General features: G+C 38.4%; 1 protein-coding gene across 1 annotated transcript; it reads left to right on the top strand.

Moving 5' to 3' along the window:
• The first annotated feature begins 19,983 nt into the window (after positions 1 to 19,983).
• Positions 19,984 to 23,221, top strand: LOC140949484 (fibroblast growth factor receptor homolog 2-like). The gene is made up of 4 exons (XM_073398642.1): positions 19,984 to 20,245; positions 20,476 to 20,660; positions 21,377 to 21,454; positions 23,051 to 23,221. Exons 1-4 carry the CDS (start codon positions 19,984 to 19,986, stop codon positions 23,219 to 23,221), a joined length of 696 nt encoding a protein of 231 aa, XP_073254743.1.
• The last annotated feature ends 244 nt before the right edge of the window (positions 23,222 to 23,465 follow it).

Below are 23,465 nucleotides of genomic sequence, written 5' to 3' on the forward strand. Positions count from 1 at the left end.
TCACACAGCGTCTGGTGAAAGGAGGTATTTTGGACCCAGTGGCTCGAGGAAATGTTCATTTCCAGCAACATGCGTGGAGATATTTCGCTTTTAAACGTTTACTGCGGTGCAGCGATGATAGAAGTTTGCCTCATGTCGAAAAAATCTGCGATTCGATCTGTGATTCGCCTTCGAGTAGACAAAGTCCGGACCGCCGGCTGCTTTTCTGTGCTGCCTTTACTTCGTATTGTTGGTTTTCACTTGACGTCACTAAAATTCAAACCAAAAAACTATCGATCCTACCGAGATTTTACTTTCACGATGTATTAGAGCAGCTGAAAACTAATTTCATACAAATTCTCGCTTCAAAAGGGTTCTTGGTTTTGTGATAGAGTACGCTTGAATTTCTAAGCTTTTGCGTGAGGCGGCATTTACATGACGTCCAAGAGAGCTGTCATGTAGGTTACAAAAATGACTTATTTCAGGAAATTTTGCTATCTAAACAGTTGTCTGTGTTGCTGCAGATTAAGTAGATACAGTCTAACCTCTCCTTACGGACACCTCTATAATACGGACAGTTCGTCTGGTCCCAGAAAAGCCAAAATCATACATTCATGAATAAGCTTTCGGAAAGCCGACTACTCCTGTAAAAATTCCTGAAGAATCGCTAGCTGTCAACGAAACGGTCTGTTGAATACCCTTAGAATGATCTGACTGATCTGACTGCGTGCGAAGGCTAAACAGTTTCTCTCAAAACATAAAAAAGCGTTGTCAAATAACAAAAGAAATGAGCGGAACACTTGTTTTTGTTTCATCGTTACGTTTAAGTTTCGTTGAACCGGTCAAAGCAGCTGATATTAAAGACGCGCTCTTTTACTCGATGGGTTTGTGCACTCCATGCGTCGGTTTCTATTTGTAAAACGATGGAAGTGAAGTAAATGCAAGAGAGAATAATTATTCTCCCCTGGTATGACATTTCTTTTTGAAATCCTGAGTCGCTTAACATGTAAAAACATTGAGGAAACATTGTATAAGATAATTATTCAAATTTAGATCCGTTTCAAAACATTAATATGGAGGCGGGAGTTTCAAACCAAGTCGAGCGTGTCCTCGGGCTTTACGGACGTAAATGAACTGGAGTACTTTCAGAAATTGACGAAAAGCGAGAACTTCCACACAACGTAATCGTACCAAACTTTCATAGAGTCTTCCTGAATAGTCAGAATAACATATCCATATGCTGACACATGAATAAAGTGACCTTCCGAACAAATATTTAGACCCAAACGTAATTGACCTCCCACACAAAAAAGTCAATGTGACCGATTTTCAAAGCGTAAAAGCCAGAACTTCTACAAGGACTACAAAGTCAGCAGCGGTTATTTATGTTTTACTGACGTCTCTTCTGCAAAATCCATATGGTTATACTAATAATTAGTATACAGTTAGAGCGAAAACGTGAAAATTGTGAGCCACTGAACAGTTTTGGCCACTTTTTCTTTGTTTTGGCCTCGGTTTGCTGATCATCGTTTCAAATTTGGCGCTCGGAGTGCGCTAAAGTTCGGCCGGAACTAACACTGAAGTACAATTTTCAATGCCAGGTACCGCGGAGCAGGGTATAGACAGGGGATGATTGAGTCGAGACGTGAACATGCAAATTGGATTTACGGTTCTTCCGAACTGGCTGCATCAAAAATTGGCTCATCCTCGTTGTGAGAACCTGTAATACCCACGAGCGGTGCAAAAGGAAGGTAACATCGGATTCAACACAAAATAGTTAAAAATAATAATAATGATAACTCAAAGCAAAGATATACTCTACGGTTCCTACATCGAGGAGAAAATCTAAACTATTATCTTCTTACCATACATTCAAGTTTCATTCATTATTTCGACAAGAGATTGTGAAAATCTTAAGTTAAAGTTGATCTTCCTTGATCGAATCGTAGCGAAGCTTTTTCCGGTTCGAAAATCCTTCATGCAGTTCGGAAATTCGCACCAATGTACTAATTCCCTTGGAAACATTTACGACTGATGATGATAACGTTTTTCCCTTCTGCACCAGGACATATTCGGTTGGCCCTAAGTGTAACTGCATTGTTTGAGAAGGAACTTATTCCTCTTGCTCCTTCGTAAGCTATAAATTAAACTTCTCAATTTTAGCATTTTTTTACCCTCAAGTCGATATAAGCAAAAATAAAGATAACCAAAAGTTACAAATGCGCTATTTCAAAGAGGCAATTCACAAAGGCAGTTCCCTTTGTATGGTAGTTATCAAATGATTCATGAACTAAAAATACGTGTCTTGCAAACCCTCCTTTTTACTTATTTGAGTCTTTCTCCCATCCTCGAAGACCGAGTAGCAGCGAATGTTTACAAAGTGAGTAGCTGTCATGGTTCTCCGAGGATGTTCCTCTCCTTACCTTGGCAACTGACGTCAATCTCTCTGACAAATTCATCCAGTAATTTCCTGGCTCTTTGCTGCTTTTTATTTATCTCGTTCTTTTTTTGGTTTATGTTATTGGAGTACTCTGCAAAATGAAGTAACAGAGAAGGACAGGAAATTAATACCCTCCCTAGTTTAATGAAAATGAGCAACGGAATTACATCCAAAAGAACTGGCTAAGAGTAGTAAATTTACATTTATTAAGTACTACAGTTATTCATTGTATTTCCTTAGTTTTCCGAATTTTATCGGCAACAAGAACAGGAACAGTACTTTAACATTTATCCATAGCGCGCATGCCACAGCTGATGAGTATGCTGGGCACGTTTTCTTCGCTAATGTTTCTATCATGTATATTTTCTTTATTTACCCTCGGCAGTATTAATTGATAGCACTTATGCTAGTGGGGTCGAGCAAATGACTGAAACAAATAATTAAAATCAAACATAACAGGTTAATAATCCCAACTGGCCGGAGGCAAACCAGCTGGCTATTCAAAAGCGTGGTCGAGGATTTGAACTCGGGACTACTGTGAACAAATCCAGCTAGCGGTCAGGGCGGGACTTGAACTTGGCGCCTCCGAATTGAAAGTCCAGCCCCTAATCACTCGGCCAAGCTGCCTCCTCCTCTGCCATTTGTCGCGAGAAACCACTAGATTTCACAAAGGTTGAGAAGGATTCCCCGACATATTCTCCTGCAGCTGGTTTGCTAGGGGTCCTACCCCTGGAGCAAGGCGATGACATGTCCATAATAGTCAACTAAAACCAGATAGTGGTCCACTAAAAAATATCGGACCCAAATTTTGACTAGGGTCTGTTGGTTCTTAGTATGGAAAACGTTGCAGACTTCACATATATCAATCAACTGCTTCAGTTGCTTGTTCATCCCTGGTCACCATTAAGATGTTCTGGCACGCCTGAGGGTTGAATCTTTGCCCATATGCGCAATTTCAGTTGACGATTCTCAGTTATATCTAAGCTTTAGACTAGCTGATGGATTATTATCTCAGATTGATGCCATTCAAGCAATGGGAAGATGTATGGAGGACATACGGCACTGGATGGTTATCGATCGTCTATTACTGAATGATGAGAATACGGAATTTCTGCTAATTGGCACTCGTCAACAACTGAGCAAAGTCGAACCACTCCCTCTAAGAGTTGAAGCAATGGATATAGAACCCGTGAATTGCGTAAGAAATCTCGGTGCTTGGTTGGATTCGATGTTGTCTATGGAAACTCATATCAACAAAGTATGGAGTTCTTGGATTTTATTATCTCAGAAGGATTGGAAAATACCTGTCACAAGACTGTCTAGCAACTCTTATCAATGCGTTTGTCACAAGTGGGCCGGACTACTGCAATAGTCTCATGTATGGCCTCCCGCAGTGTCAAATTTCAAAATTACAGAGAGTACAGAACGCTGCTAATCGCATTGCTCTTGACCTTTGTAAATTCTGCCATATAACTCCTGCACTGCGACAACTTCACTGGCTACCTGTCGTAAACCGAATTCAATTCAAGATCCTGCTTCTCACTTTCAAAGCTATTCACGGTCTCTCTCCCCCCTACATCAGTGAACTTATAACTGTCAAACCCAAATCTACTTACGGTCTCAGCTCAAACATAAGTACTCTGCTGTTACCTCCTACTCAGAAAATGCTCCCTACACTTGGTGCTCGCTTCTTTGCTGCAGCTGCCCTTGCGCTTTGGAACAAATTGCCTGCTTATATTAGAAATGTTGCTTCCTTAAACAGTTTTAAGAAATCAATCAAGACCTTTATTTTTAACGAATCACTTTAAATTTTATTTTTTTACTTTTTCCCCATTCAATATTGTATTTAATTTTATATAAAATTTTTGTAACGCGCTTTTGATCACATCTGGAAAGAGCGCTTTAGAAATTTTTAATTGATTATTAATCAGGGTCTTTCGCATGCAGTGCCGCTGAGACTAGTCTCTGCGATCATTCCTGTTTACGATTCCATCGGTAAATGACAGTTCATATTTAACACTCCAACACGGTAAAATTTCAACACGAACATTTCGTTTGCATAATGTCCAGCATATCGATCAGTCCGGTGGATTACAAACTGTAAGTCCGTATATCCTGCTCAGTTGCTTCTGAAATTTCGGCTTAGTGGCTTGTTATAAGCTTTGATCTTCGTGAACTAGTCTGGTGGTTTCAATCTCTTGTTATATCTTCCTTCGGTTCTGGTTAGTCGTTTGAGATCTGCTCAGTGCATCTGCAATAAGGAGGTCTTTGCCTTTAACATACTTGTCATATCCCCTGATTCTACAAAGAATTCACTGTATAGTCATCAAACAAGCTCTCCTTTAACATGTTTCTTCAGTACGGCAGCAAGAGCCTTTTGTGGTCATTATTGAATGTCACTTTCCTACTCATAAGTGTTAATGTATGAAATCTAGTGAGCCCAATACAATACTTTGCTTCTCTTTCTAAATTTGGCTGTAGCATTTTTCAGTGTCAGTTAATGCTCTCGATGCAAAGTGTATGAGTTGGCCGCCTTGCATGAGGTAGGCTCCTAATCCACTTGTTCAGAAACTTCGAAGTATTTCAGCAGTGGTGGGTTTAAAATGAGGGTCTGTATTTCATCAAGGCTTTCTGTTTACTTTATTCCCAGATAAAGACATTGCTGTTCTTCAGCAGAGCTCTCTGTGGTTCTGACTTGGTTGAAAAATCTTCTGAAAAACGTGAGAGGTAGGCAACATCACCTCGTAGTCTTCTCAATTCATCGTTGTTGGTTGGGGCAGGTATGGACACAATACAATCTTGTTTTTTGCGGTCAGGTATATATCCTTTGTCTGTTAGGCCACACCCATATGCATGTAGAACAGTTCAGTCTTCTTCAGCCCGAACTTCTCCTTATTAAGTTTGATATTATTCCGCTGGAATCGCTTTAACAAGGCAAGCAATTTCTTGTCATGGCTAGCTGTTGCTTCTTCAAAGCTGTCATCTTCACCCCAGATCAAGATGTCATCGACTATAGCCTTTACACTTTCCAATCCTCCTAGATTCTCATCAATTATTCTCTGAAATTCTTCAGGTGCTACACTGATGCCAAAGGCGTTCATCCGCCCAAGAGGTTGTCAGCAAGGGACTTCCTACATCTAATGGTACAGACAGTCTTGATAAAAGCTAAAGAAAATACTTTAGTTAGCATTGCTAATTTCTGTAAGCAGATGATGAGTTTGAGTTTGGATACTCATATCGCTTGAGTGCGATGTTCAGTGGTCTACTGCCTATGCAGAGTCTAATTCCATTCTTAGCAGAAGGTTTGCAGTTTACAACTGTAGGAGCACTCACCCATTCAGTGGGTTCAGTCACTTTCTCAAGTGTACCTTGCTGTTGGAGGTCTTTTACTTCAGCAACAAAATTGTTTTTTAATACACAAAGAGGGATCTCTCTAAGAGCTCTTTTGTGTGGAATGACATTATTACTTGTGTACAGGTGTAGTTCACCGTCAAACTTTCCTATACTTTCACCAAAGACTTGAGGGTAGTCGTCCGGTCAGAACGGTCTTCAAGGGGAGTGGTGTTGGCACCATTCACTAGCAGTTAGGGGGTTTAGCTGCATGCTCTAGATCTCCGTAAGACCTCAATGAGTCTGAGCGTTTCATAGTCGTTCAGGCCAATTAGGGTTGCCAGGTCTCTTTCAACAATTCTTAACTGAATAATCACTTCTTCATTGGTTCCCAGTGTTTAAATGAATGGTTACTTCATCATAGTGAGAAAGAGCAGGCTTGTTTGAATTGAGATTATAGACTCCACTGATGTCTTTGTACACATTCCTCACAGGGAGAATGCTACATGCAGAACCAGTCTGTTAGCTAACAGGAATCCTTTTCTTAACGGACAGCAATATAGTAGGCTTGCAAATGCTTTCTTGTGATCAGAGTTTTCGGGTTAAGTACAAAAATTTTGTCAAGAACCTCATAATAGTGAATCCTCACCATCTTCCCCCACTCTCAGTGCAAATTGTCTTGTGGATGATTTTGATTGTTTTTGACCTGAGTGTTCCTCTTGTATCCCTTTTTGTGATTGTTTACACTTCTTTGATCGATCTTTGCGTCTTGAAAGTGATTTTTGATTTTTCACTTTCTGTAGACTGCTCCCCAGGTGGGGCCAAGTTTCTTGTCTGAAAAGCCACGAGCTCCCATTTTGTTGGCACTGTAATTACACATGAGGAATTTCTTAGGCTTATTTTTAGAAACAGCTTTTATGCTCTCCTTTGCAGGAGGTCGGTTTGCACTACACTCTTGAACTTCAGTTTTAGTACTTTCATAAGACTTGAAAATTGTCATAGCTTTACCTCTTGCTTAAGTGCTTGCTTATTCTAGGAATTGTTCTTTCGGTTATGTATCAGATACACCGCCGGTAAAACGATGATCTCCACCTTCTCTAATCTTCGTCTACATAATTGCAGTCTCTTCAGGGGTTGTCTCCGGTTTCTGGCACTCGTTCTTTAAATTTCTTTTAGAAACAACTTTCTCGCTACATTCTGGACTTACCGCTCTTTCCAACTTCGTCCCAGACATCAGTTTGTGGTCGTAATACATCGTCCGCACCCGTTCAAACAGTCTGTAAGCTGTCGTAGATCTTTTGACCTTCAGGACCGAGCCAATCTTGAATCAGAATACATTTTCCTTGCGTTCGAAATCGATTCACAAGACTTCTTTTGAAGATGTAAACACAGGTCTTTTTGAAGGTTCTCAGTAGTTGTCTTCGAGGGGATTTTCATGACGCCCCGAATCGAAATTTGGTCGTTTGAAGTTCGTGATGTTTTCGTTATGAAATCCAGCTGGGTTCTGAACTGGGCTAGCTTCGGCACCGACATGTTTCTCAGTAGCAGCAGAGAAATTTATCACAAGTTGTTACAGCAGACACGAAAATTCCAGTGAATTTGCACATATAATTAAAAAAAAAAAACGCTAGTAAAAATTATAAAAAACACCGGGTCAGGTCTTGGCGCAAAATTGCACGAGCAGTATTATGTTTCGACTAGATTCCATGCACACTCACAGACTCAGACTCCAAACGATATCACAGAAAGTCACCAGACCAATAGCAGCAAAATAATCCGCGTTTTTTCAATTCCTGGTACCATGTTTTGGAAGTATATCTTCACAGACACGAACAGTAAAGTCAATTCAACGCCATTACTAAAAGTTTCCCTTCACGCGTTCTCCCATGATGCACATTAATATGGTTTGTTACCACCCTGTACCAATCAGTTTTTTTATGATAGTAAATGCAAAAGTCTTGTCCAAGGCCGGGTTCGCTGAAATCATTTCGGTGATTATTTTAAACCTTAATTTATTGTCAAGAAAAACGTGGAAAACCCCTTTTTGTTTGCAACGTAATTTCACGAACTTGACCAATCAGGGACGCCAGTACAAGAGCTTTCAAGGGCACCAAAGTACACTTTTCCAGTTAATACAGAGAATGAACTCAAACATGCAATCGATAAACCATTTTAACTTAAGGCTGGTATCTGCCCAACAATTATGATTTGCAATTGATTTATACTAACTTATAATAATTGTACTCATTAGTAGTTATTACCTTGAATGTTCTGCTGTGCTTTTATTATCACTGGGAACATGATCAAGAAAACAGTAATAATTATTTTTAGAACGTCCATCTCTGAATCTGCGAAAAAGACAATGCATGTGCGCTTAGTTGGTTTTTAAGTGGCACTCGTTGACAAAGATATAAAAAAATTACATAAGACGATATAATGAAGAAGAACTTTAAAGAAAAATAAACACGAGTTGTAAAGCTCGCATTGGGCGCTCTTGTTCATTCATAGGAAAGAATATTGTAAGAAATGAGCTGAAATTTGGCGGGAAGTTTTAGTTACCGACAGGTCTCATCTTACACTGCCGTCTTAAATGTTCTCGAATATATAATATAAATCTTACAATTCCCAACCTTCTATAAGAATCTATGTATACCTTATTTTTCTCAATTACACCGAAAAATGTGTTAGGAATAATATGCTTCAAAATGCTCTCACGGTTGGCGATACCGATATCATATGCGACAAGCTCAACCTTCTCTCTCCCCCATAATATTTTAAGAAGTTTAAAGCGCAATTATCGTGATGATTTCCAGGTTCATTTATTAGACGAACCGACCGACCTGTTCCGGAAACCTCGATATAGGATTTCTATTCTATGGACACGAAGTGCTGCAAGTAGAGTGCGTTATAGTATAAACACATCCGTGACACATACGTAACGTCAGACGGGTAGTTGAAGTTGCTTCCAGTAGTAGTCGAAGGTTAAATCATTGATATCTCGAGTATTTATAAGGTGCAACGCGACGTCACATCTTAACAACTGCGAAAATCTATCAATACAACAAAGTGAATCTATTTAATCGTAGAGCTCCAATAATTGCGACAATATTCTGAGAAACATAACGCCTCAATACTCCACAGTAATATTTTCTCATCCAACTAGGGGTATTTACTTTTTAATATACGAGCATAATTACGCGAAAATCAAAGGGCCTCGATTCGGGGAAATTTACACCATTGCTAAAAACGTGTTCAACTTACATGCGTCATTTCGTGCAGTCATCGCCGAAAATAAACAGCATGCTCATCAGGAGACTCATTTACCTACAACGAAGATCGTCACGATTCTTATCCCCAGTTTCCACGGTCTCCGCTATGGAACGCGTAACCTACAATCTAGGGAAGGCCGACGAAAAAATAAAAAGCCTGCATTTTTAGAGTCTCGCGGTGCTAAAGCAAGCTCGACTAACAAATAATAGCATGATTTGTACCTGAGTAGGTAATAGCATGATTTGTAGTGATATTTGGCATAAATACCACTCGTGATATTTCAAAATTGTCTCAAATTTCACTCGCCTAACGACTCGTGAAATTACGTATAACAATTTCGAAATATCGCTCGTGGTATTTATGCCAAATATCACTACAAACTATGCTATTACCTACACTTATGGATTGAAATCTAGTTTGAGAAACTTGGAAATGTGAGGTAATATACAGGCATCAATCAGCACTAACCGGTTTTATTCCAGGAGTATTTTGCTCTAACTTGTAAAAGTCTTAGCTTTTCTGGCAAACCGGGTTAACAAAAACCTCAACTCACTCCGTCACTTGGCAATTTAAAACAATAAAAAATCATCCAAAGACCGATTAAAAGCCTTTATCTGACGCAAGGCATTAAGTCAGTGGTCCCCAGAAGCATTTCAACGAGTCCAAATTTAAAATGACGCAGATTTTAGAACAATTTTATTCAGTATAATCTGACCCCGTGAAGTTTCAAACTGGTGCATTTCAGTCTAGAAATTTTTTAGGTAAGTGAAATGCAGCCAGCAAGTTCCTGATTACGGCTTAAATCACAACTTAAATAGTTAGCAAAGCACTACCTTTTTCGAGGTTCGATAAATGACAGGATTTCGCACGGAATAGACAATAAACTGATAGAAACATAGTACACAGATTATATCCCCTTCTTATCTGCGAAAGCCGGCCTTCGGTTCAAACAAGAGAGCCCGCTTAGACCTACGTGTCATGTCGAAGATTGGTTTTCCAAGGAACAATCAGCTAAGGTAAACACCGACGAAACGTCTTTATGGCTAGCACAGAATATGACTGTTCTTAGATAGTTTATGAAGACTTTATTATGGAGGACTGTCTGGGTAGATAAGCTGACTTTCAACATTTATAGAACTTTAAGTAACAATTTTGGTTTGCAAACTTTATCACGATTGCGCAATGTTGTGTGTTGTCATTAAATTTAGCTCTCCTGTTTACAGTGTGTGTGCGAATGTCACCGGATTCTCTTGTTATACACTTGCTGTTTGTCCTTTCAGTTCTTGCGGCTGTAACACTATACATAATATTAACCACCTGGCCGATTAAACAGCTTCGCCAAGAAACAGGTATTTTTGCCGTTATTTTCAGCCTTTTATATGGTCTTGGGTTTATTTTTTTCTTGTCTCTTTCTTTTAATGGCTATAGAATCACAGTTTATTCAACTTCGATCAAACTTATTCTGCAAAGAACAAAAATTTTAATCAAAACTAGTTAAGATATTTGCTCAAAAATGCATTTGTTTGTTTATATGTAGAGTCTTTTGTAGGGGCATCAGAGTGTTTCTCACATTAGGCTTTCTGAAATCATGCGAATCCGAGCAGACTCTTCCCGGGCAATTGTTTTCTCTTCTTGTTTTTGAAGTTAAATCATAAAATACTAAAACCAAAAATGGTTAGGACAGACTCATACTTATACTCGCACTGTAGTTATACAGTATTCGAAAACCTGGAGCTTGCTAGGCCCCTAGCTTAAGAGGCTAATGCGTCTAGTTTTAAAGGAAGAATTCAAAGAGATACGTTAAGTTATAAAATACCTGAAAAACGGCTTTTTGAGTTATGTTCCTGATTATACTTTTTCCCGTTGGCTGTTGAATTTGGAACAAAAGGGAAATTTGTTCATAAAGCGAAAGTGAAAAGTTCTGCAGCTGCTGCTCTTAATTGCAATTATATTTAACATGTGGAAAAGACGGTGGTATTTGGTCCGTGCACGGTTCGGCCAACCCTTTTTTTAAGTTTTATGTTCCATGTTGAGTAAACAGAAACATAAAAAGAAAAACGATAAAACGGAAGTCATTTTTCGTTTTTCCGTTTTTTGTGTTTGTTTGTACATAAAAGGAAAAACGATAAAACGGAAGTCGAATTTCGTTTTTCGTTTTTTGTGTTTCTCCTTTCGAAAAAGCAAAAAACGATAAAACGGAAGTCAAATTTTGTTTATCTTTTTTTGGAAAAAGATAGCATAAAACAGTAAAAAGAAGATATTGAGTAATTTTTGTTATGGAGAGATAAGATTTATGGATTCAAGAAAAGAAACAAGGACTTCTGGAATTTTGGCAATTTTTTGAGATTTTACCATTATTTTTAAGTGCAAAAATTCTTTGGCGCCGTCATATTATAAAATTTCGATAAAAAGGGTGCTTTTAAAGCAAAAGCAATTTAGACACTTGCTGTAAACGAATTAATCGAAAAAGGTGTCAATTTCATATCTTTCTGTTTACTCAACATGGAACATAAAATTTAAAAAAAGCGTTGGCCGAACCGTGCACGGACCGTATTTAGCAAATAACCTCCCTGAGAACTGAAAAATTCTGTATTTTTAAATTCAAATAAAACGTTAATATATTTCAAACCTCATATTTTCAATAGCCGTGATAAATTATTTTTTAAAAAAAGTTCTACATATATAACTCAAATTAATCTTAATTGGCGTCAGAAGGCTGTTTAATATCATATTTCGATGCATGGAAATTTTGGTTTATTTCTTTTCTTGCAATCCTGAAAACTAATTTGTTTTCTCACCACCTGTCTAAGTGCAACTTAATTCTAAATGTTGGCTTTTAGCGCTTTTCTGTATATCTCTAAAACCGCTCAACAGAATTCTTTTTAAACCTCATCACGCAATCTCCATGATGTATATATTAATTTCTGAAACTTCCATTCCGATTGATTCACTGCAAAACCTTGAAATTTCAAGATGAATCTAGCCTACGAACCAACGAAAAATCCGCGTTCACCGTTTTGACGTTATGCTAATTATTCCATAATTAATGCTCACCCTACATACCTCCAAGGCTTGTAAATTTTAGTATGACTTTTATTGCATATTTTGAACGTAAAACATTGACAATTCTCACATTGAAAAGTACTAGCTATGGAGGTATGTATGGTGGGCATATTAATGTGGAAAAATAAGTATAACGTCAAAACAGTGAAAGCGGATTTTTAGTTGGTTCGTAGGCTAGATTGGTCTTGAAATTTCAAGGTGTTGCAGTGAATCAATCAGAATGAAAGTTTCAGGCATTAATGTATACATCATGGAGATTGTGTGATGAGGTTTAAAAAGAATTCTGTCGAGCGGTTTTAGAGATATACAGAAAAGCGCTCAAAGCCAAAATTTAGAATTAAGTTGCACTTAGACAGGTGGTGAGAAAACAGGTTAGTTTTCAGGATCGCAAGAAACGACATGCACCAAAACTTCCAGGAATCGAAATATGATATTAAGCAGTCTTTTGACTCTACTGAACATTAATTTGAGTTATTTAGAACTTTTCCTTTTAAATAATTTATCACGGCCATTGAAAATATAAGGTTTGAAATATACTAACGTTTTATTTGAATTTAAACATACAGAATTTATCAGTTCTTTAGGAGGTTATTTGCTAAACACCACACATTAAGTTCCTAATGTCGAATTTTTAGTAGCAGATCTAAATCGTGCGAAATTGGGATTTAATCGATTTCAAAGTTTCATCTTGTTTATTGTTGTCATGGTGATATCGATTTTACTAAAAACTGCATTTTGACAAACTTCAATTCATAGTCAATCACTGGTGAAAATTTTGTGGCGATCGGACAAGGATAAAATCACTTTCAAGGCGATTGAAAAACAACGGTATGGTCTCCGAGAAACTGTATCGAAACACCTTAAATCTGAAAACTGGGCAACGTAATGTTTTCTATCTAGTCAGTAGTCAAGCTTTCGTTTTTATTTTTTTGTACGAAAAATATTTTTAACAAGTGTTAATTGGCACTAATGTTATGCCACACATTGTAAATACAAGATGTCAAAAGGAACCCTAAGATCCGACGATCGCGACGGTGGCGAATACGTCGCCTAAAAAGTGAATTTACGTTCTTTCAATTTTTATCGCGATTATTTGAACTCACTTTGTCGAATGTAGGGAACTATTATGGGGTTGAATTCCAAAGAACATGTAAGTTCAGAAAGGGTAAGAAAATTTCTTACTGCATAAAACATGAAATTAGCCAAGCATTTTCAAGCCGTAGACATACAATGATGGTAAAGAAAAAAATGTACAAAAAGGGGGCTATACGTGTTAAAAGTTGTTGTTTTGCTCAATATTAACCCTATTGTTTTTTGACGTTCTCGTTACTGTCGCCGTCGTCGAATCTTAAACGGTCCTCAATATTATAGTAAGACAGGAAAATGTGTGGAAGCACCCACTATATAAGTTATAGCCTTTTATAGGGTAACTAGTCGATAAATTCCATCGACAGAAAACAAAAAAATTAAGAAAGAAGCATATCCGGTTAGGGCCGTTGGATTGTCAGAACCAGTGATATGCAGCGGCGGGGGGTGGGGTGGGGGTGTTCGAACCCTCGCATTTGATACAAGTTTTTAATTTGTCCGAGTGACTGAACTTCAGGGCTGTGACGATTTTTGTTCTATCTTTCTTTCCATTTTTTCCCTCTGTCATCTTGCCCCGTGCATGTCAGCCGTATTTGCAAGAGAATTGAATACGACCACTTCCATGCCAAGTTAAAGGCCTCTGCCATTTGTTACAGTTTTGAAGAGAAGAATTTCAAGCTGATGTGCATATAATTTTTGTCTTCTTGGTCACGAATTACATCGACTGAAAAAATAAACCACAGCCGCGAACAGTTTGATGTTTAAATCTTCTACTTCTGTATTAACCCTTGAACGTACAAGAGGGGGGAGGGATTTTTTTTATTTTTTTCCTAGGCGATAGAAAATCAGCACCTTACGTTTTCATTAGCTGTTCGTTCAGATCCCTCGCGCGCATTTTGAGACAAGTTCAGTGATGGTCAGTTTCTAGGGTTACGAGATATGACGCCATAAGTAGCAGGTGCTCAAGCCAGTTTTGAGTGAAAATACATACTTCTTCAACTTCTTTCAACAATAAAAGTATTAATCTTGTGGCTGAGATCATGCAAAGTGCTTATTTGTGTGTTATTTTACATGTCAAGCACAAGAAACTACCATTTCGCGCAGTTTTGTCCTGATTTTTATTTCTGGTAAAATCCAAGATGCCGACCATTGTTGCTGACTTCGCAGGCCTCCAGCAGCGCTACCACCCATAAAATATACCTCACCTTGTTAAGAGGATCAAAGGCTTTCCACTGAAGGAAAAATTGTTTTGACATCATAAACCATATTATAAAAAAGCAGGGGTCTGTATATAAAAGCAATAGACTTCATTATTCTATTGGTTATCCGGCGAAATAACCCATTTGGAATTGGAAGAACACCAGATCCTGTTCTACCAGCATTCCCCTAAAGTTATTCCGCTGGCAAACCCAAAGAAATTGCTCCTGGAGGTAACGATTTCTTAATCATAGGTCAAAGAAATGTTTCTCTATAATTTTAACTTCTCCTCAGATCTGATGCCATAATGATCACACTCGCCCTATTGGTGTCACTCCTCTTGGCAGTAACAAGGCGTTACTCTGGTAAGTATGTCCATTTGATTTATATCAATTTTTAATTTCATAATAAGTGAGAGATTTCTTGCTAGCTTATTGGTCTTGGAGAGCTCAGTATGGTCGATGTGATTTTTTTAACAGCTTAGGAGCGGCAAAGAATGTGGGGCGCATCTAGACACCCACGGCTGCCCACGGCAAGGCAATCATCGTCTGCCTTCGGCCACAACTTATAACACTTTCAACGATCTTGACCAATCTCATCCAATAATTGCATTGTTCATTGTCGTTAAGTCACAAGAGTCATAGCCGCCCAACTTGATCCTTTCTCCTTTTAGCTTTGGAATGCCCAGAAACGTGGAGCGAATTTGAAGGCTTTTGCTACAAGGTCATCGATAGGCTCGGTTATCCGCGGAGCTTTGCTTGGTCAACAGCTTTAAGCGGGTGTTTTGGGCTTGGAGGAGACCTGGTAAGCATATCGAATGAAAAAGAAATCGACTTTGTTCATAACTTGACTTTCAAGGACGCAAACCTCACTTCTGTTTGGATTGGGTTGGTGTATCGACATCAAACGGGTGGATATGTATGGAACAATGGAGAATCGTTTAACATTTCTGCTTCCGTCCAGTGGCTCAGCAACATGTCGAGAATTGTTTATGAAAACAAATGCGTCGAAATCTTGAAAAATGGTTGGAAACTCACCGAATGTTGCAAGGAAAATGAACATTTCATCTGCAAGAGACCGAAAGGTGAGTTGTTCCTGTGGGGAACTCTACACTGAAAATGATGGGATAGTTTCGAGCGGTAAATTTGATCCATTAAGGCGCTAAAACGCCTGCTTTAGGGCTGTCTCATGTGAAGTAAGAAATGGCTCCACATAACCTTTACGCCTTTAAATTTTAGGCAGGCTAGGCTGCACCCTGATATTTGGCTTTTCCCTTTTGTTTTCTCGTTTTGTTTCGCACTCATTTTTACCTTAATTGTTACTGTGCCTGGGTAAAAGAAGTTTTTTTGGTGGTTACACTGCACTTTTTGTCACATGACCAGCCACGCTCATAACTGTGACAAAATTTTACCTTTTAGAATTGCCACACTCAGAAACATCGTACAGATCTAAAGTTTTCTTGTATTCTATTTAGTTTAATACTAAATATAACAAATTGATCAGCGGAAAATTTTAAAATATTTTATTCCTTGGTGAGAAGTTTATGTTCTCTGCCTCGTCCCAGTCTCTTTAAAATGAAAACCTAAAGTTTATAGCAATGCTATGATTATTATCGGCTTCAAACTATTTGCTCTGTAAATGTTTCACAAATTAGGTCCATTGGCTTGTTCTGCTGGATGGTTTTTTAATGGAGTATCTTGCTACAAAGAAAATAATAAGGATACCTGGGAAGGTGCACGACAAGGGTGTACTGCTTCTGGAGGTGATTTAGTGAAGGTTGATGATGACGATCAAAAACTATTATTGATTCACTTCATGGAGGTTATCGGTCTGAAGCAAACGAAAATAGATGTAAGTACCGAGTCATTAACTCTTTGAGCCTCAAGAAATGATTGCATGATCAGCATGAAATTTTTCCTTGTTACTGATGCTTCAATTTTTTCTCCCCAGCACATCTGTAGGATAAGTGTAAAAACAAAAAATAGGCATTTAATTTGAGATGCTAGGTTTTAAATGCATATTGAGCATGCTCAAGGCTAGGGTAATTTATCATAATAAGACATTTCAAAGAAGAATGCGGCAAAATTACATTTTTGATGTAGTTCGTGACACAGAACCAATTGAATCAGTGATGTAGACAGTTTTAATTTCATTTTCATTAGTTTCTGATCTTAGACCCTAACCCTGCAATGTATCTTGAGACTACGCAGCTAAATAATGTTCAAAAGACCACATTTCACGTTACATTGGGAAGCTAAACGCACAAACTGAATTATAACAAGATGCCAGTTCCTCATGCATTCCGGGCGTCCCAATCCAGGCAGAATACTAGTGAATTTGATATAAAGCAAATTGTTCTGTCCTTCATCAGCTGAGACGTCTTGATCTAAAATGCTACCTTGATTGTAACCTGAGATCAGGCGTTATTTTTTCTTTTGCTTCTTTGTTTCTTTGGCTCGAGAGGGAAAAAAAATAACGCCTGATACATTCATTTAACAAGCCGTTAACCACACCCTAATTTACATAATCTAACGTCTGCTCGACCTGTTATGTTATTAGCCAATAAGCGTTTACCATACGGGAATAAAATTTTGGCACGAATAATGTCTTTTTTTAAATCAATTTTAGGGAAAAGAAAATTTTTGAGTACCTCCGTGTTCAGATGGCGCTTCCTAAAAAAAGTTTCAAATGTGTTGTTTTTGTGATGAAATACTGCTAGCTGGAGCTGCCGTACCTTTATTTAACAGCTACAAATAATTAAGAATTTACTGGTTAAAGCTCGTTGACTTCTTCGTTCTGTGCCGAAAGCAATGAAAAAAGAAATTAGGCTGAAGCACCATATTTTACGAACCGAAAGGTGTTGTGAAAGCGAAGATCGCTCAGGATAATTCGCAAGTTTCTGACAAACTAGGTCAAGATTCCATTCATGAATTGATTATTTGAAAAGTTAACCCGTTTGTCGCTTCCGTAACTTGTAGCCGGTATCAAATTGCATTCAAATGATCCGTTAATTTTTTACTGCATCTTTGATTGTAAGTGATCATAATTAAGTAACTGCATACTGTCATACTAATGGCAGTGGTGTTAGTTACATCACGCGGACAATTCCCGCAACAACATCAGCTTTAATATCAGCCTTAGAAATGTCTTGGCCGAGAAATCATCATAAAAGGCCAAAAAAAAGAAAGAACTTAAATATATACGCTAAGACTGATGCGAATAACTAGCTAAGACAATGACTACTGTACTTTGTTAAAAGAAAGCCGAGCATAAATCACGAAACGGAAAAATGATTGGTCAGATAATGTTCAATGGCGTGACGGCAGAGAAATTGACGAAATTTTGCAGATTTCCTTTTAATATCACACTATAAACAACAAAAACATTTAATTTTCACATGATAGCTATTTCCCTGAAGATGTCAAAAACTAATTGTTAAAAAAAGAGTTAACAAGTTAGGACTTCTTAATGGTAACATTCATAAGAAAATCTAATGACTCGATTTGCGTAAACCTACCAAATTAAAAAATTAGATGTTTCGATACATTCGATACATCCTTAATTGTTGCCATGGTAACGATCGAAATCTTACCTCTAAACTGTCCATACCAAATGTGAGCCTGATACCTTCAACGAGTCTTGAATGACACTCCAAATATCAAAGTGTTTCCAACCACCTTAACTGTGGCTTGTAAGTAAATTGTTCCATTTAATGTTTTTTTTCTATCGCCCTTTTAATACCTTTATACAGCACGTATGGATTGGCCGAAAAGGTGACTCAAAGTGTTGGCAAATGGAGACAGACTTTGGAACGATAGAAGAGGGGCCGGACTGTCACGACCAAAACAACTATATTTGTGAAATGCCACCGTCAGTAACAAGTACGTTTTATATCATCCACATCAAGAAGGTTTAAAAGAAGGAGTTTAAAAACTTAGCATGTTATTGCACAAATAGCCCATGCTCAATATGAGAGCCCTGGACAACACTATTCTACTTAGCTAATTATTTATTCATACGGCAACAACCACATAAGACGTTGTATAAAAATTATTGCTTTTTCTCTAAAATTGGGCGAAATATGCATTATGTTTTTCCTTTTAAACTTTCGTTTAGTATTTTCGTGTTAAAGTCTATCAAGTTTTAGTGAATGGCTTCCAATATGTATAAAAGCTGCGCTTCTAGGCTTGTCTAAAAGCTATATTTTCACGCTTTTGTCCCAGACTTTGAGGTAAGTGACCTTGTCAGCGAGATACTTGATGGTTTTAAAAACTTCTATAATTCTGCATTTATCTTTAGGCACTGTTTGTTATGAGTACCCTAGCGGGAATTCATCTGTGCCCATTACAGTCAACTGTGCATTTCCAGAAAACCTTTGTTTCAAATACGACAGTACAACGGCAAGCGGCGAACAAGTCACCATTCAAGGCTGTATATCCGCTGATCAATGCCGACAATTTGAAGATCAACATTTACACTGTTGTGAAGAACATCTGTGTAATAGTAGTAAGTATAATGGACACAAAAAAGCTAAAAAATTGTCAATTTACGCCCACCATGCAATGTTCCTCAGAAACAGGGAGAAGTTAGATTATTTTAAGGAAGATCCGTGAAAAAGGAAAAGCCATGCTTAGCAGCGAGGTAGATTAATGTACCTGTTTTATTCAGCGCACAGTCGCACGTTTGCTATACCAATTATAATGCAATACCTTTAGTTTCAGTTATGAACACCACGATGTCTGAACCAGAAAATCCGACACCCGCTATTTCTAAAGTCATTTACATCTCAGTTGGTGTTACCTCCACTTTTTTGCTGCTGTCCGTCCCTTTTTTTGTCTGGTGCTACAGAAGAAAGAAGTTAAAGACTATTGAAAGGTTTGTGTACCTTTTAAATTGCTAACCACATTGTTCAGCGTATTTTTTTTCTCCAGTTGAATGTGTATCAAAAACACATAAGCCAAATGTTACGTTCGTAGGATTTTAATTTTAGGTCGATGTTATTGGTTAGATTGCATCACGTGGCCACCTATACAGCGTCGTGCATCTGCCTTGATGACAGTTACAAGGAAGTCACTCAGGCTGCAATTTCTATTTAAAATAATCAAGCATTTTGTTTTAGCCAAGGGGTTGAAAACCTAAAAAGACAGTAAAAAAGAAGAGATGCTAAAGAACAATAGCTTGAAAATTAAATTAAAAATTGACTTGATTGATAAAAAAATGTTACTGCGTTCGACGTCGGGCGAACGCAACCTAAACTCAACGCCCAAGAGCCTGAGCACGAACATTCAGCAGAAAGATACTCAACTTTTGGTAGTCTGGGTCAATTACCGGAAACGGAGAGGATGAAGTTTAAAGTTCTTGGTGGCCTTTTAAAAATTTTCAGAAACGCATACGGGGTTTAAAGGCATTTCCGATGCTCCTGTTCAATGCTTTGTTCCGCGCTTTCTCTACTCGTTCTTGTCTGCACAAACAGTCGTGTACAAGCCGAACGTTTTAGCGATGGTGTGTTTTTCAGGTTGAAAATAATTATGGTGTTTGAACTAATAACAGCCAGGCCGGGCTATCATTACGATTACTCTCGAACGCTTTTTGATCAATAGCAACCTTAATCTGTCTTAATGATTTGTGGACGAAAATCCAGCTTTTATTATATATATGTCTCCAGATCACCTAATTCACAGCTCTCTGATAAGTGGGAAATACTGCTTGAGCAAATAGAATTCGAGGAAGAGCTGGGGAGAGGAGCGTTTGGTGTTGTTTACAAAGCAACCTTTAGTAAGAGTGATGAAATGGAGGCGTTGGTCACTGAGGCTTCAAAATGGCCTGCATCATCCAGGAAGCCGAAGGCACCTCAGGTGGTGGCTGTCAAAGTTTTACATGGTAAGGAGGCTGTAATTAAAGAAGATCGGGTGGTAAAGTGACTATTAAATTTTAAATTGAAATGCAATTAAAAGTGTAATATCGACCTGTCCTTTTGTGCATATGAGGATGCGTGAAATAAAAAGGGATGAATATATCTGTCATACAAATGAAAAATCTAGCCCTGAATTAACAATGCTGTCACCGCAAGACTGGAAGAAGACGGAATCATTTTATTCAATTGTGTTTAGATGATCCATCTGAAACACAGAAAGAAGAGTTCACGTTTGAGATTGAACAGATGAAGTTGTTAGGCTCACATAAGAACGTTGTATCTATGGTTGGGTGCTGCACGCTTGAAGAGAAAATGTTTCTGGTCATAGAATACGTTCCGTGTGGTGACCTCTTGACGTGGCTACGTCGCAGAAGAAAAAAGGTAAGAAAACTAAGAAATCTCATTGCAGCTCGTTCCCGTGTTCTAAAAGGGTAGACCATCATTTTTATGACTATACAGCTGCCAGCCCTATTATGTAATGGGACTATTGTTGATCCATATCCGCGAAGATGCCAATTTCATGCCCGATAAAGTCCTTGTTATTAAAACCACAATTTTTTTATAACTTCTGTTACAAAGACAATATATTTTCTCTCGACATTGCTCAGTGCTTAAGGGCAAATATTTTGACATCATTATATATCCGACTGGATTTGACACAAAGTGCCTGCACTAACTCTGTAGACAGCTAAGTTTAAGGGGAAATAACTCATCCTTTCCAGGCCACCCATGACACTTATGACTAGTTAATCCCCCCACCCCCCAAGCTCTTCAACTAGCGATATGATTATGAGTCAGAGCATTCATTTGGCTCGGCTAGCCCACAGGGAAAATTCCTTGGCTTTGAACTGCTTTCTGACTTGAAACTCTGATCAAAGTGATAAGATCTCCCCTCTTTTGGCACAAAAAGGCTAGCCACCGACCCACTGTTAGGTCTGGGCCTAAGCTCTACTATAAGCCCCCTGGATTTTTTCAGTTACCCTGGCTTGATGCTGGTGTGCAAGCGAAAACTTAGAGGGCACCTTTTTGCAAATTTACACATGTATATTGTTCTTTATTTGTTTCGAAACTGATTTCGTTACTTTGTGGACGTCCAGATCAACGAACTTCAAGCTTCCGAGAGATCATATGCAGACAAAGAAGATTTGAAAGTTCAGGGAGAGACCAGAGATCAGGTAGGCTTGTTAATAAACTATAATGATTTAATATTTTATCCATTCTTGTTTTTCCCTGATATTTGTTTCTATTATCCAAAGTCCCCAAACTGTTCGTCAGGTTGCTTGTTTTTTTGTCTGGTTGACGACTCATTGGACTTTGAAAAACTATATGAAGACCATAACAAGACATGAAAATTGTTCCCATGCCTGTAAAAATTAACAAAAAGTTATCATGTTTTATGCTCTCTGATAAAATTTGTTTGATGTCTTTTTATGGGTTGGTATAAGAGGGAAAGTGGAACACTATCATGAGGGTCTCAATGGGGTTAACCGATAAGCGTAAAACGGCCAAAAATTTAGTCGATAGCCCTAAAAATTGAAAAATTTTAACCGTTAGCCGTAAATAGGGTAAAAAAGAGTTAATCGTAAAAGAAATTGTTACCTAGATTTGCTACTTTTAAGGAAGGTGCTAAACTCACTTATGGTTGCGTTTTTTATTTCCTGGCTAGTGTGACTCCGTACGCACGTTAGGCGAAGCGCCTTTTAGGTGTTAACCTAGACCTACGCTCCATTTCCGGCGCTCTCTCGGGAAACTAATTTTTTCCATAGCGAAAGTGTGACTTCTTGCTGGGAATTAATATTTGCAATTTTCTGGAGGTCATGCCCTCGAAACATTAGTGAAACAACACGCAGAGATGTCACTGTTTGTAAAACACGTTGCCGATAAACAACATTTCCTTGTTTTTCTCTGACGCTACGGTACGTCTTCCCACGCAATCTCGGTCAAGGCATTTCGGTGGAGAACTAGCTCGGACCACGTGACCCGAGACACATTAGCCGCGCGGAATAATGCGGCCTACGGACAAGGCAACACAGGACACGGGAATTTTGTTATTGGCCGTTTTCACACTAAAGCTAGAAATGGATCATCCGTCTGAGACTGGCCTGTGTACAGTCGCGTCCTCCCCACAGACACTGCTTCTCCGATTTTTTCAAGGGGGAGAGGGCGGCTGTACACAGGCTATCTGGAACGGATAATTCCGTCTTCAAAAGTCAGGCGGATTGTTCATTCAAAATTAAAACTATTCCATTTTCAAATTAAGACGTACTACCTATCTGACGCGAATCATCAAACGGATAACCCGTCTCACACGAATAATCCTTCTCTATTGTGAAAACGGCCATTTCTGTTCTAATGAATGTCGCGCCCCGGCCTTGAATTGGGCGTTTGCGTGTCTGCTTTTACTTTTTCACAAAGATTACTTTTAAATTGACTATTGACATTCGTATGTGTAAAATAATATTAGAAGTGGAATACGTTATAAAAAGTATGATCTATCAAATGTTAAAATTTTCAAAAGAATAGTTTGTTTCATCCCGAGATGATCCGAAGACCTTTATTTTGATTTAAAGATACAAAAAAATACGGGTTAGTTAATATTTAACTTTTAGAAACAAAAGTAGTTAATTTTTAACTTTTTCGTTAACCGTAACTGAAAAAAATTAACCGATAGCCGTAAAAGAGCCAAAATTTTAGCCGATAACCGTAAAAGCCACCACCCCTTTGAGACCCTCTATCATAGGGTGGATTGATCGGTCTTTCCTTCATCCTAGGAAAAACAAGCAGGCAAACTTTTGAAGAAAACAATAAAGGAGGAGCAGGCTCAGGTCACTATGGAAATGACTTCATTGCGCCAGAGCGACGTCCCAAAGGACATGGTGTCAGTTACTCAGAGTCTCCCTGATGTAAGAATTTTAATAAACACACTTAAAAGTGCCTACTAAGCCACATGTGGCCTTGTCTCCATTCTTGGAGACCTAGGGGGCGGAAGAGCCCCTGGGTGCCGACTCTCACCAGACCATTTCCAAACAGTCCAGCGCATGCTGGCTCCTGATTAAGCACAAAAAATGCTCTGTATTATCAGTTCGGGAGTATGCCAGTTTTGGAAGAAGCGGTGACGTCATGATTCCATTGTTCTGCTAAAAACACGCAAAAATAGGAAAAAGTAATCGCAAGAAACAAGGGAGC

Source organism: Porites lutea, chromosome 10, assembly GCF_958299795.1.
Source record: "Porites lutea chromosome 10, jaPorLute2.1, whole genome shotgun sequence".
NCBI classification, from domain to species: Eukaryota; Metazoa; Cnidaria; class Anthozoa; order Scleractinia; family Poritidae; genus Porites; species Porites lutea.

Coding starts and splice junctions, on each gene's coding strand:
- LOC140949484 (XM_073398642.1), top strand. CDS start 19,984: ATGATTTGTGGACGAAAATCCAGCTTTTATTATATATATGTCTCCAGA. Junction 20,246..20,475: donor GGCTGTCAAAGTTTTACATG/GTAAGGAGGCTG, acceptor AATTGTGTTTAG/ATGATCCATCTGAAACACAG. Junction 20,661..21,376: donor TACGTCGCAGAAGAAAAAAG/GTAAGAAAACTA, acceptor GTGGACGTCCAG/ATCAACGAACTTCAAGCTTC.